We start from the raw sequence: 14549 nt of genomic DNA, 5'->3' as shown, positions 1-14549 counted from the left end.
TGCAATTCCTTTACCATTTGCATGCAGTGCCCAAGGTRTTATTAAATTACTCCATTGCTGGGGCTACAACAGTGCTCAGACGCCCCAGGCGCTCAGTGAGCAGGCTACTGTATAGATGTTCAGCTGGAGAAAGCGCTATACCGATGTGCTTACCAACTATGCAGACAGGACATGCAGTGGGTGAATGAAAGGAAGTGCCCCATTTGACAGCAGAAAACTGAGGCAACACTAATTCATTGATTTATCCAGGTGGGAGGTTTGCAGCAGAGCTGGAATTTGGCTCAGAGCTCTGGGATCCCAATCAAAAGCGTATTAATCACACGGCCATCCTCCCAGCGTCCCTCTGCAAGCACTGCGTCTTTCTGTCTGCCGACCACAGTCTCTCACTGAAGTTGGAGTCACTAGAATTAATGGTACATTGCCAAGAACTGCAAAAGGAAAAGATTAACCTACCTCCTCTTAAAGTGAAATTACAGGTGCCTTCTAGGCRTAAACTAAACTTCAGCTCTTTCCTACAACATGCAGCTTCACTTCACTAATTCTTAAAATTACTTCGGAGACTTTTACTTGTGAATCCTTACTCCCAGTGCCAGCAGGTGAGAGACGAAACATCCATAAATCCTGATCATTCTAAGACTTTCCTATATTCTCTAGACTCCAGTGCAGAATGTCATTTCCCACCCTAAGCTAATGCTTCAGTAGCTGCACCTTGACTTTCAAATGTATTAACTGAGTTGCCAGTTATCATTATTATTTTTTCTTAGCAATTTTTTTCTGGCTTTACTTCAGCAATCTTCTTGTTCCTTTCAAACTCCAAAATCCACAATGCAGAAAAATCACTGTTTAAAGGCTGAGTTTTGGAAAAAAATAAAACCCCATCATTCTAAAGGAATAGCTGTGCCCACAGGTCACATTCACTCTGTCTGCACCTAGCCTTTTGCCAGCTTTCCTCATCACACAAACAATCTTCAGTATGTGAAACGAGGACGCATTCCTATGAACTAGTTACGTATGCTGGTTAAGATCATTTACAAGCGTTCAGGGGTTCAGGGAGTGTTGGGAGTGTCCTGACGGCAATTTCAGTTGCCCTTCAACAGAACAAGCGTGTAGCAATGTCTTTCTTTTCCACGAAAATTCATCTTGCACATGACTGAGAGCAGGTTACAAATACCACAAGCACTTAGGAGAATGACCTTTCTGTAAAACACCTGGATGATCAGAAGGTCTTTGCCCAGAAGGCAGTGCCCCGGCACTGCAACATGGACCAGAGGTTGCAAGGCAGGTCTCAGAGATGAGGGACWGTCCCAGGAGGCTGAAGGTCCCAACTATCACCCCAGCTCTGCCACGGAGACACTATATGATATGAGTAAATTAGGTTTGTAAACAACTAGGAGAAGAGCATTTGGCAGATGAAAGAACAGCATCTGAGTCTAGAACGGAGCAACACACTTTGCAATGAGTCCCTCTTGAGCTGTTCTGTATAGCTGCAAGTAAAAAGCCTGAATCTCTGCAAACGAATAGCTATTAGTAGATTTCTAGTATGCAACAGACTCCTTCACGACTGAAGACAAAATGCAAACCTTTCTTGCTAACAACATTTTCATCATTGAACCCAAATGCCCCAGACTGACTCTGATCAAGGGCCTCAGTTCAMTGTAATGTTGCTCTGAAAACTGAAGTCCAGTAACTCTGGATTGTCACTCAGACACCAAGGTCCTGGCACAGCCTTTGGACTTAGGTGTGTTTGAAGKGATGGGGCTGGAATCTGCCCTCTTTGTTTCAGTCTGAACCAGTCTAGGGAGATAAAGAGATAGTTCAAGAATGACATAAGAGAAAGGGAAAATAAAATAGGCCCAACAGAAATAATAATCTTTAAAATGTTAAAACAAGAAAGGAAGAATCACTGTTCTGTTCCTAAAATGAAACAAATAAATGCCACTTACTCATTTGCTTTCACTTCTCATGTTTTACACCCAGTAACTCCTTTAGTTTAACTGAAATATCTTTAAGTTCCCTTTACTGCCAATGACAGAAGAATCATATCCACACATTTTAGTTAAGAGCATAATGCTGGAGGAAGAAAATGATAAAAAATAATTTTATAACTGCGTGACTCTACCTGTGCAGCAGGCTGCGTTAATTTGACTGAGATTAAGAGGATGATGAATTTAGACAAGTACTCAAGTGGAATCACACTACTAAATTTTGACTTAGTGTACTACACAGTATTGGGTTTAGTATGTTAACACTGAGGGGACTCAGGTGCCCATATTAATATGTATAACAGTGAAACTACTGAAGTAGTTTGGGATGGAATGCTGTAGAAATCTTAAATACCAGAATATTTGACAGAAATGTCCCCTTTTTAGGGAAGAAAACAAAATACACGTTCCTATTTGTAACATTATTAATCAGGTAAAATGAATGATCCACACAGGTCGGCTCTAAGTGTGCATTTGTTAAACTTAGCTGAATTGGTAAATACGAATGTTCAAAACATCATTACTCCTTTTTTGGACTGCAGGCTGTGGGTATTTCTGGCTCTGCTTCCTATTGTTAATTTTAATGACTTCTCTCCGTAAGACGGGGCATAGCCAAGGCAAAATGATTAACATTCATAAAAGTCTGTGACTGCTAGGAATGCTTTGCTGCAGATACCCCCTGCTTAGTTCCAAGTATTCAGCTAATGATGTCTAGAAAATTCAAGCCCACCCAATTATCCAAGCAAAAATTAAAACTGCCCTTTACAGATTTTATTGTTGCATTTTACTTTCGGGAAAAGCATTAATTCTCCTTTCAGAAGAAATGCCTTGCTAGAATTTTCTTGCTGGAATGACACTCTTTCCTTTGGTCTTTACTTCCAGAATCATTCAGCATCACACAGCATCTTGTCACAGGAGAAGTCAAAGAGCAGTCTGCATATGAGCATAAATCTACTACACTTTTGTGCAAGCATACAAGTACTTGAATGTATTCAGTATGGATGAAATTCGGTCATTTCCTAATACGGTGCTGATATGCAAAAGCCTAGATTAATATTGCCCTCATAATCAGCTCTCAGTTTTTTTTTATATCACCTTCTCCATCTTTACCGTATATAAAGCTCACTGATGACTAGCAGTTCTCACTCATGCTTTGACTTTAGCTACTGTAAGCTTTCCTTCTGAAGATGAGTATCTAAACAGGTAAACCCTTGTTAGCTACCCACAAATTTATTAACTAATGTTAAAAAATCAAGCAGGATCCAGATCATGTTACCAACCAGTAATTCAGGCAGCTTGTGAGCCATCTCCTGGAGCGTCCATGTTGGCTGAACAGCAGAGTATTTGTAGAAGACTAAAAAAGTTACTTTTCTTTCCAGATATAACAAGCAACTTTGTTCTTTCTTTCATGACAGCCATCTAATGAGTGTAAAATTAACACAGTATGCAGTACTATATTGTGAATTATATAACTTAAAAGTTAATTCCACAAAACCCACAGTTAAAATGGTGGTACATATTTCTTGGTGAGAYTATATATTATAAAATATTTGCAGAACAGAAAGGTAAGGCTTAGAGAATATTGACCAAAAGAGAACTTCAACCAGTCTTGTAATAGGACATTGTTACAATCATAGAATGAAATACTAATATGTAAGATAGTGGAGACAATGATAAAAAAAAAAACTATAACGGGTCCAGCCATGGGCAGAACTGGACAGTTCTCATTGTTACACAGCTTAGCAGGTGAGAGAAACCTCGTAGAGACAGCTTGCATCATTCAAATAACTACTTTATGAAGATTAAATTAGGTTTATATAATCATCTTCCATTAATATTAAACTCCTCTCATATAGAAGCTTATGTTTTCCTTAAAAAAAAAAAAAAAGAAAAAGAGCACAACAGTTGCACATCTTTGAGGACACTGTAGAGGGATTTTGCTTTACCTGAATCATCTGCTCTCAGCTTTTTAGTGGGGTTGTCACCACTGTCATCATCAGACATTTCCATCTCTTCTTCCCGGCGGATTCCCATGAGCTGTTCACTGTGAGCATTTCGGAGCTCCTAAAACCCAAAATGACCTTTTGTCAGTATTTATTTCCATAAAGTAATTGCTTTATTTTTAGTAACTGTTTTTAAAACTTCTCGGATTTTTAATTATAGACCATATATTGTTGTAATCATATATATCTGTATATAAATATGTTCATAATAAAAGTAGTGTTGGGCAAGGTCAATGCAGCACTCATCAGAGTTTGAATGAGATTSAAGCTGAAGGAAACTGAATTCTTCATGCGAAATAATTGACTTTATAAAAGGGAAAACAAGAGAGAAGGTGAGTCTCCATGTCAAATAATTTTTACTTCTAAACATAGAAGAACATCATAACAATATGGAAAATGCTTAAAATTATGTATAAACCAGATTGATAAAGAGAGTGTCAACCTGATTGAGGTACAAAAAATTCCAGTTGCTCTCTGGCACCTGAGATAAGATTCAATCTGGCCAAATGTAGGTGTCTCCACTAAAACTAATCCCCCTACACACCTTTTGGAGAAATGCAGAGAAACAGGCACTTTAAGATGATTCACGTCCACAAGGTAGCAGTCCAAACTAAGTCAGATTAACTATGCCCTAAAAGTGCCTATTTCTCTCCGCTGACTGTAAAGGGAGCCTAGGGCTGCTAGCTCAGTTGGAGCACTGTATATTTTAGGTGCCTCATGCTAGGCAAAAAGAATTTCATGCGCTGTTCCTATTCTCAGATTTCCTCAGATTTAAAAGACTCAGCCCAGTAACACTGTCCRGAAAATTTCTGCATCATGATCTGAAACAAACATCAGCGTGAACAGCCCCGTCTCCGAGAGAGCACGGCAAGGGCGGGCAGGCAGGAAGCCTGTACACGCGTAACTAGGTAAGCGATCAGCAGGCTCGTGGGCTTTGTGGGAGTATCTAGACAGTCTTTGTTCTCGGTAAAAAAGGCTGATGCTGGAGTAGCGGCTGGCTTTTAAAGGCAGCACGGGGAAGATGGAGAGAACTCGATTTTGTCCTAATAATCCTGTCAGGTGTAACGCGGGGAGGCTGCACCGTGATTAGTGTAGGCCTTTTGAGTCTGCAGGCAGCTAATTTTTCTGCCGACAAAGAGCCTAATTCCCAAAGAGGAGGTTTGCAATCTTTGAAACAAGGAAGAGGCGCRCGGAAGGAGGAAACGGTTTGAAGGGTCCAACTCTTGCTCTTTGCAGTTAACAACAACCTGCGGGAGAGGGACTGTGGGAGAAAAGGGAAGGCGTTTCCCTTGGGCTGTCCCCTTGGCTCAAGGGATCTCAAATACTCTAATARATGTTTATGTAACCCTTTATCACAGCAAAGGCAAGGAGGGTAATTGGTAGGCGTTTTACCYGAGAATAAGTTCAAATTAAAAAAAAAAGTGATTGAAATGCTAAGTTGTCAACTACCRTCTCAAGCAGTAAGAGGCATCTCTGGAAGAAATCAGTAAACCGCTTTTTAATTTCTTATTGTAAAAGGCCACCTGCACTTTTTCCTGGGAAATGCAGGCTGCATACATGAGCAGACATCCATTACATTCGTTCCTGTTTCAGCAGATAAATGTCTTTGATGCATCAATTSTACATCAGCAAAGCTAATAATCTTTCATCGGGAACAACCATATGTACAAGGGCTTGCTTTGTGTTGGGGTTTCTAGCAAAGCTTTTCTAAAGTAGGAAGGGAAGGTGATTGGAAATTAAACAAATTAGCAGATAATGGTTAGACAATACGATTTAAATCAAAGATACTGTTTCATACCTATCCATCATATTTCACATCTGGAAAACAGGCATTTCTGAAATATTCAGCTAGAGGCTTCATTTATTTATGAATTGCTTTTAGTGTCCTTGTCATAGCAAAACAAAAGGCAATAATGTTTGAAAGAGCAAGTAGTGAATAAACATTTCTGGAAAGTCCAATCCATACATATTTCCCCTTATTAAAAGACTTAGAAGCAAGCAAATGAGTGATACCCCACATCACTTCACAAAAAAGTTAAAGCAGGAATGGTATAATATAATTGAAATAACTACTAGCAAGTCACATTTTCATACCTCCCTTAAAAATTAAGATAAATAGTAACCCCCAACTTCCCAGCTTTCAATTAAACAAAGACTTTATTCATTACTTATTTGAAATATTTTTGAACAAAATTCAAAGTACAGTTTGTACCAATAAATTATGCTAACATTTTATTTTAAGTGTCCCATTATTGTGAAGTCATTTGGTATTCACCATAATAGCACTGATAATAAAGAATTCATTTGGTATTCATGTGGATGTTACATTTAGTGCCATTGGTATTCAACTGTAATTTAGCATTAGTTAATGGGCACTTAAAATGTTATCCAAATGATTTATATCATAGCACTTTAGTTTTCCTCCAACTAAGTGTACAACACTTATTTTACAAGTGTACTACAAAATAATTAAATAAGTGCACCTTACCTTCTAAAATTTTTATTCTGAGACAGAAAAAAATCATTTAGAGGACTGTGATACTAACAATCAACATACTGTACTACCTGAAGGTAAGCCAGGTGTATGCAAATTGCCCATATTAAAAAAAAAAAAAAAAAAAAAAAAAGGAAGGAGAAAGAAAGAAAATAAAGACAGTGGTACTTACTTTTTAAAATACAGGCTCATAGCGTAAATACTGAATTAAAAACGAAAGCTGGATGACCAAAACACAAGATGGGGACTATTGCTTCCCTTGCTGCCATTCACAGCAAGGAGAGGTAGAAACCCATTTTCTCTGCTCATGCTTACGACAATCACAAGTGCATGAACCCGTATTGCTAATTTTGTGTTGTATTATGATTACATTTATACTGTTTTGTTCGTAAGCATTATACTTAGAATCCATATAAATGATTAATCTACTTTTTAAAGAAGGATATAAAACAAGTGGGAAGGAGTACATCATAATTCTGGACTGAATATGCTTAACACATTATTTTATGAGAGAAATATCTATTCTATTTTCAAGCAAAGTCATCTTATAATGACCATATAATGGTATAACCAGAAAAGAATCTGTGCTACAGGATACTACTCTTAAAACCAGATCATGATGACTCYTAAAAACTTATTTTTCATATTTGAAAGACTTAATTCTATCCTTAGTTTAAAATATTGTAACTAGTTTCATCACTTCAGTTCATTATCTTAGATAGTAAGCATATTCCTCCAATATTTTCCAAATTCTTGCATGGAAAATAAAAACACATTGCTCTCTATCTTAGTGTTATTTAATGACCATTATTGTAATGAGAGCAATGGGAGCAATTCATACAGCAGATGAGATTGTATAATGGCTAGCTGATTAACAGATAAAACTGTAGCCATAAATATTGCTGAATGCACTATGTCCAGCTAAAATCACAGTCGTTCTGTGTCAATCCAGCTGTGAGATGATGGATAGAAAGTAATAATAAAATCACCAACCTCAGAATGCTTTCGCCAAATGTCTATGTTCTTTCGCTGGGCTTTCGAGAAATGGTCCCAAGCTTTTTGTCTGGTAGAAGCGTTGAAAACGGCCACAATCTGCTCAACTTTGGTGAACAAGGAAGTCAAACAAGACAAGCAATTTATGTTGTGATCACTATAGAGAAGCAAAGCAAAGACACTAGGAGTCTATGGATGATGTCATTACTGAAACAACATCATCAATATCCATCCAATGACGTGTCTTTTGTACTTACATTTTATCAATGTTGGAGATGTCTCCCTTCATGTCTGTCTCCACAACTTTAGTCTACACAACGTATAACTATGTACCAAAGAAAATGCATGCACCGGCTTCCCAGTGATGTCTACTATAACTTTATGTGCCCATGTGCCTCTGTTTGTGGCTATAAACATGTGACTAGAGTGATGATACTCAAGGTGTAAATCTGACATATGTTCCTTGGTGGCAGCTGCTTATAAATGAGAGCGCTGTACAAATGAAAGTATGGAGGACAAGCAAGCTCTGCTTTCAAGGGTAGGTATCTGATAGTGCGAATTGCTAGCAGACAGGAAGGGCTAAAACATATTTAAATGCTGCATCATATAACTGCTGTTGTTGCTTCTCTCAGGCTCACCTGCAGTAGGTGAGTGTCCTGTGTCCCTGGCCTATGTATGCTCATGTATATGAACCCTTGCATTTTAGTGTGTAGAGTTGAACAAGAGATGTGTGAAATGGGCTTCCCTCATTCAACTCTGAWGAATTAATTCTGAAGCCAGATCTTGTTACTACACTAAGACAACTGAGCTTCTTAAATTTTTAGTTACCTATTTATCTTAAATCAGAACATTTTCTCCCAGTCCTCTTTTCTTTCTCTTCACATTAGTTACATCAATGTTGACCTTTCACAACACTGACCTGCTGAAAAATGATTTGGTCAAGATGTAAGCAATCTTGATCACTGAACATGTAAGCGCAAGACCACCAAGACCTCCAAATTTTCTACAAATGGCCTGAACTGTGCTCCTGAGCGAGCAGCTATGTCATTCTATGAATTCAAGCTGAAAAAAAACCTTTGAGTTTATGAGAAGGTTCTTGATTTTTGATCTCTTCAGATTCCTGGGCTGAAAAAATGTTCAAGAGCTTGCAGCAATTCCTTCCCCTCTCTTTCACTGTGGATGAGGTGGCAGAAGTGCTGTTATGGAGCCTCTGGTGAGTCACTCAGTGATTGCTCTCCTTCTCCCCACTAGTTAGAGATGTGGAAGATCTTATTATATATAACAGCCTATCTTCCCTAACATGGTCTAGATGACTAGTAAGTCAGTTCTATATCTTCCACCTCTTGATCTGAAAGTTAACCTCACTCAGTTGAATAGGAGCATATTTCTTTCTTTCTTTCTTTCTTTTTTTTTTTCCTTTCTGCCACTGCTCCAAGCTGCTTTCAAATTCAGGAAGGCTACGACATGCTGAATCACATATGGAAGACTTTGTCTGCAACCATTAGGGCTAGTTAATTAATTTCTAAAAACCATACAAATAAATATCTTATGTTTTAATTAAACCTTAAATGTTGTTTAATCTAAAAAAAGAGTTCTCTCAAAACTACTGGGATGATCTGATCCATTCCTGACCCATTTAAGTTTTAATAGGAGATGTGATAATTTCTGCATATTAACACTTGCTTGGAGYGAAGGGCGGATATATCAAGGATCAAATTATGCTGTATATATTTATTCAATTAATTTGAAAAGAATGAAAATGCAAAAGCACTCTATTATTATGTGTATAGAAACTGAGGCTTGAATTTAATTACTGTCATTGTGTTGGTGACCCAGGTGCTCAGAAAATCTTGCTTAATTACAGTCTGGTTTTAGTTTGGAAGTGGAAATTGAAGTAGAAAAGATTCACAAAGATATGAAGAAGAGCCGGTTTGCCATTTTCCACTAATGGGTATTAATAAGATCATCTGAATTTTGAAAAAAAAATTTTTTTTTGAACTTTAAAGTGTTTAATTTCCATTCAGTGAACAGGTGCTAAAATTTGCCAGAAGTCATTATCTGATCATTTCAGAAACTCCTCAGTGGAAGCACAAGACAGGAAGACGTCGAAGAGTTCTCTTGCGTAACTGCGGTACACAAAATGAAGAGCAGGAAAAGGATCTCCTTCACTTACTTAACTATGAGTTTTATAAAAAACTAAAGAAGGTAGGATACTATGAATACTGTAGGCTAAAAATCAAGCAGTTTTAAGAAATGTTATTCAGTGGACAGCAGTGGATAACAGAACAAGGAAGAGCAGGAGACAATATTAAATGTCCATTGTAACTCATATTACAATTAACAATATCTGTCACTTACTTAGAAAGTTCTTTACATCTACAGTTGCATCAAGTTTCCCTTTCGATTCTCTCATGTATTAGTGCCTACTGTATTCARTTTGTTTCGCTGGGGCTGGAGGGGTGGTGGATGGTGAAAGAAAAGTCACGTGCTGAGTTGAGCCGAGTCCTCAATCTGACAAAAGTCCTCCTGACGCTACTCATCTAAATGAGGACTCTGAGCATGGATCTCTTGGAGCCTTAAGGAGCAAATCTTTGGCGCATGTCAAAAACTAATGTCCGACTAGTCCACATTCAAAGAAAGTGTTAATCTATATGTAGCAGTTTATATATACACAACATCTTAGGTTATGAAGTGATACAAACACCAGCTAGGTAACACCCAAACTAAAATGTCTCCAAGTATTACATTAGAACTAAAAAGCAGTCAAGACCATGATTCAGCGGTACAGAAAAGTGGCTTTGTGTCTCCTTKTATTGCCCCAAAACCCTGTGTTCGTGCGATACAAGGTGTCAATCCAATACAAGCCCATTCTGTCAGTTCAGATTTGCTCATAGTTTAATTCGTGTTGCATCGAGATTCGTCAGTTCTCCCACAGCCAGTGTAAAAGACTAAAGCTGGCATAAACTCCAGTGCTCTGGCTAATTGGTAGATCGGATATAATGTACCCATCCCTGACCAGGATCAAATTTGTACGGGCAAGTGATCCAACAGYACACAGCCGATAATGATGATAGAGTCATCCCCGAGGGAAAGCCATGGAAGTTTATATGAACTGGGAAACTCCCCAATTCACTTTTTTTCCCTTCTGGTCTGGGTATGGTCTTTGACCAAAGAGAAGACATAGATTTTGGTCTGATCTCTGCACAATTTGGGTGAAKCAGTCGTTCCATCTAGTTGCTGATCATGATTTTCAGACTATTTCCTGACCCCCCAAGGGAAATTTCCAAAATGAAGTAATAGGTCATACCTATCTCTCTAAGGCACCTCAAGCTCTAGGATGCACTGTGCTGTCAACTGTGACTGGTAAGTAGTATTATTAAGTAAAATGAAATATTCATTGACAAACATCTGCTGGTGCTATATCAAATTTTCATTGACCATATGCAAAGCTGCTTCCTTGCTAAATTAAGTTTTAAAAAAACACATAGTTCTCGAAAGGTCTACGCCAATATAATTCAGAGGGTGTAATTGATTGCATCTTTCCTAACGACTTACTCTGCAGCTGGTAGTTGATGTGGAATATTTCAGATAAAGGATTATTATCTTATTATTTTTCYACTGATTTAAAAATAACTAAAAAAACCCCCTCAAAAACTAAACCTAGAGTGATATGCAAGTGTCAGCTAATATTTAAGAACTGCAGAGTAGCTACAATATACTTTATTACAGGTGTAAGCTCACAGTAAGCAATTAGACAGACACTTATACCTCGGTTTTTGTTGCCACAAACCACACTGCTAGAGTAGGGTATTGTTATCAGGTGCAAATGTAAAAAACAACCACACAAACCTGGAACAGCAACAACAAAAATCCCTTAAACAGTGCCCTTAGGACTTGCATAAAAGATTGGATTAAAGGGAAAACCAGAACATCTTACAGGGTAAKAGAACATGTGATACAGGATATTTGAAAAAGATACTACTAGGGAAGAAAAGAAATAAACAGGAACCAAAGTATAGACTCATCTGCAGATTAACAGGTAGCAAGAAAGCGCTTTTATCCTCCATTACATTCATCAAAGAGGCTATTTTAACTATGTTATTCAGCAAAGGCTGAAATTCTTCCCAGGTTTCAGGAGACAAGAATGGGCATTTTTTCCCTTGTTTATTATGTTATCTGTTGCCATGCATAAATGAAGATTTTTAATTTCTTTTATGCAGTAACAAAGAATATCAGCAACCAAATGTTTTATAATGCCTTACAATGAAAAGGAAACAAAATAGAAACCAAAACACAATGTGATAAATGTGACAAAGTTAAAACAGAGRTCTTCATAAATTAATCAGATCTCACACAAAATTTCACTACAATTTTACCAATTAGGGATACAGCAAGGGCTATGCATTAAATAYTTGCAAGTGCAAGAATAGACTATCTAGCAATTTAGCTCAGAAAAATTCTGTAAGAGCGAGACAGTTGATGTGCAAGAGGAAAGATGAATTCCACCCATAAAATTACAGTGTAAAGGAAACTGTTACTGTAAACGTGTGACATACTTTTCAGATATAGATTCCCAGCACAGGAGGATATAGAGTTGGCGTGACTTAGGTTAGAAGCCTAACTGCTGAGTTCTGAATAAGTTGGAGTCTGCCAATCGATTTGGCTCCAAGCCCAGCAAATCAAGAAATTACAGTAGTCAAGGCTAGATGCTGTAAGTGAATGAATTAGAGTCTCCAGGTCAGTGTTCAATAGAAAGAAAGAATATTTCTGGCAACRTTCCTGAAAGACATTTGGTGATGTGCTGAGCAGACCTTAGTACTAAGTCCAAGCCTAAWACTGCACGTAGGCCAGCGATATGTGACATCAACAAGTTCTAGAGGTATGGCAGAGTAATGAAAGAAGTATAATTTTTAAATTAAAGTGGGCCTTTTGGTTATGCTACTGTTTACTTTCAGAAGAAGTATTTGCCTTTCACAGATTTACAGCTGAAAGCCTACAGCCCTTCTCTGTTACCCAATACACACGTTAGAGAGAGAGAGAAACAGATGTGACTACCATTGATTGGCAGAGGAGAGAATAATAACAGTTGAAAACATTACCCTGGAGAAGAGTGCAGATAATGCAAGGTACTATGCCTAAAGTAAAATATACTGCTGGTCATCAGGTGGGTATGTAAGCAAATACCATTATGCATTTGTGTAATTGAGATAAACATCTTGACAGCTATGCAAAATGCACCATCTACCAAAAGGAATTGGCAGACTTGGTTTGTAAAAGGAAAGAAAACCAAACAAACCAAAAAACCCACAAACCTTTTCTGTTCCCCTCCTGATGTAGGGATTTCAGCGTTGCGAAGAGCCGTTACAAGGATTACCTGAAGGAGTTTTTTCCTGTTCTGTCTACCTTGTGTCATTTACCTCAACACTAGAAAGCATGAGAAGCAAGTCTAACTGTCTAAATTGTATTAAATTATTTCTACATTTCTCTTTTATTATGCCTACAGTGCTGGAGACCAGGAGAAAGTGTGTCTGGGTTGATGGAAGCATCCCTGATCCCAGTGCTGTCTTGGCTTGATTGCTGTGGCCATCCTATTTGCCTTCTGAACATCAACTAGACACCTGTACTTCTACAGTGAAAACCTGTTAATGTCCCTTTCAACTGGGATTTTTTTTTAACGGTTCTGGGAAAAGKGAGTTGTAAGTATGTAATATTACATCTATCTGCCTATTCAGATTTAGATTACACACTTCACAGTATTCAGATGAAATAAAAACTCTACCTCTGTATATCTTGCTCTCCCTGTTCCTCTCTCTTTTCCAATTTGACTCAGAGTGGCACAAGTAAATGTGCTTGTGTGGGTTATTAAGAGGGTGAGTAACTAACGGTGCTCTGTGCCTTTCTCTCATACGTGGACATAACCAAAGATACTTGTTCTGTAGCACAAATAATAATCTCTTCTTTTGTAAAGTGATCCAATCTCAGTGTCAGCAGCTGTTGTTTTCCTGTTTTCTTTTTTCAACTAAGAAATCCRGTGTGGAAGAGTGAAAAGAGTACTACAGGGATACTGAATCCTCCCCCTGCCCCATTTTCTGAATTTATACTGAAACCTACAGTTAATTGTCTGAGGTATGTATATCAATAATTAACAGTTCTAGAAATTGAAGAACACTCCTTGTTATACTCTGAAATAAAATAATGCACTCTGATTAAATAGAGCCCAGTTTGCCCAGCAAGGGATTGCTAGAAAATCCATCTACAAAATAAGCTTCAAAAATCTTTTMGGTTGTGAAATGTGGTTTAATTTACAACAAAGAAACTGACAGCTTGATATAACAGCAAGTGCTGGCACAGTGCCATGTGATAAATCACTTGGACTCAACAAGACCACTTCACCTCCATGTCATTTCTCAACAAACAGGAACCTGACATCAGGCCAGCACAATACAGTAGGGCAGGTACAAATGTACAGTACCTGCTCTTTTAATGCCACCACTATGGACCTTGTGCTGAGGAAAAAAAAAGAAAAGAAAAGAAAAGGAAAGAAAAGAAAAAAAAAGCAACCCACAAACTCAAAGAAAGATTAAGTGAATATTACTTTCTTCATCAGCTTGACTAGATTATATGCTGTCCCCCATGTACTGCATTTCATTAGCTGTTCTTCTTGATCATTGTTATTTATGGTTTGATGAACCTTTTTTCAGTTGTCAGATTTAAAAATAGCAGGAGTAGGAACAACTATTTATGTATGCCTGTCCCAAAAGATCCCCTGAGGGAACCCTGAGCTGAAGAAACATCATAAATGTGACTGAACTCTGGCAGGTCCCATTAAGTGAAAGGACTCTCTCTAAGTAATAAACGCCCAGGGATATCGCAGCTCAGGACGTTCATAGAAGAGCAAGAGGGCTGTATTTGTTTCTAGCATAATATGGTTTCTTTTGCTGCAAAAAAAGGAACAGGGAGGTGGAGGAGGAGGCCTGAACAGCCATAGCATCTTTTAGCAGTCTAAACAAAAACTCTTGTCTCACACATCTTACGTGGGAACACTTACTTCTCCATTTCTTGCCATACCTTATGTTC

At 38.0% G+C, this 14549-nt stretch overlaps 1 protein-coding gene across 8 annotated transcripts in view; it reads right to left on the bottom strand.

The window, feature by feature from the left end:
* ENOX1 (ecto-NOX disulfide-thiol exchanger 1) overlaps positions 1–14549 on the bottom strand; it is a 362080-nt gene that overhangs the window by 57948 nt on the left and 289583 nt on the right. For all 8 annotated transcript variants that reach the window (XM_085309444.1, XM_085309441.1, XM_085309448.1 and 5 more), the window contains 2 exons: positions 7473–7579; positions 3929–4046 (listed from right to left, as the gene is read on the bottom strand). In XM_085309444.1, coding sequence (XP_085165570.1) covers positions 3929–4046; positions 7473–7579 — 225 coding nt within the window. The remainder of the gene's footprint in view (positions 1–3928; positions 4047–7472; positions 7580–14549) is intronic.

Source organism: Rhea americana, unplaced genomic scaffold, assembly GCF_003343005.1.
Source record: "Rhea americana isolate MKP2758 unplaced genomic scaffold, rheAme1 scaffold_3, whole genome shotgun sequence".
NCBI lineage: Eukaryota > Metazoa > Chordata > Aves > Rheiformes > Rheidae > Rhea > Rhea americana.
This window is presented reverse-complemented; position numbering and strand designations above follow the sequence as displayed.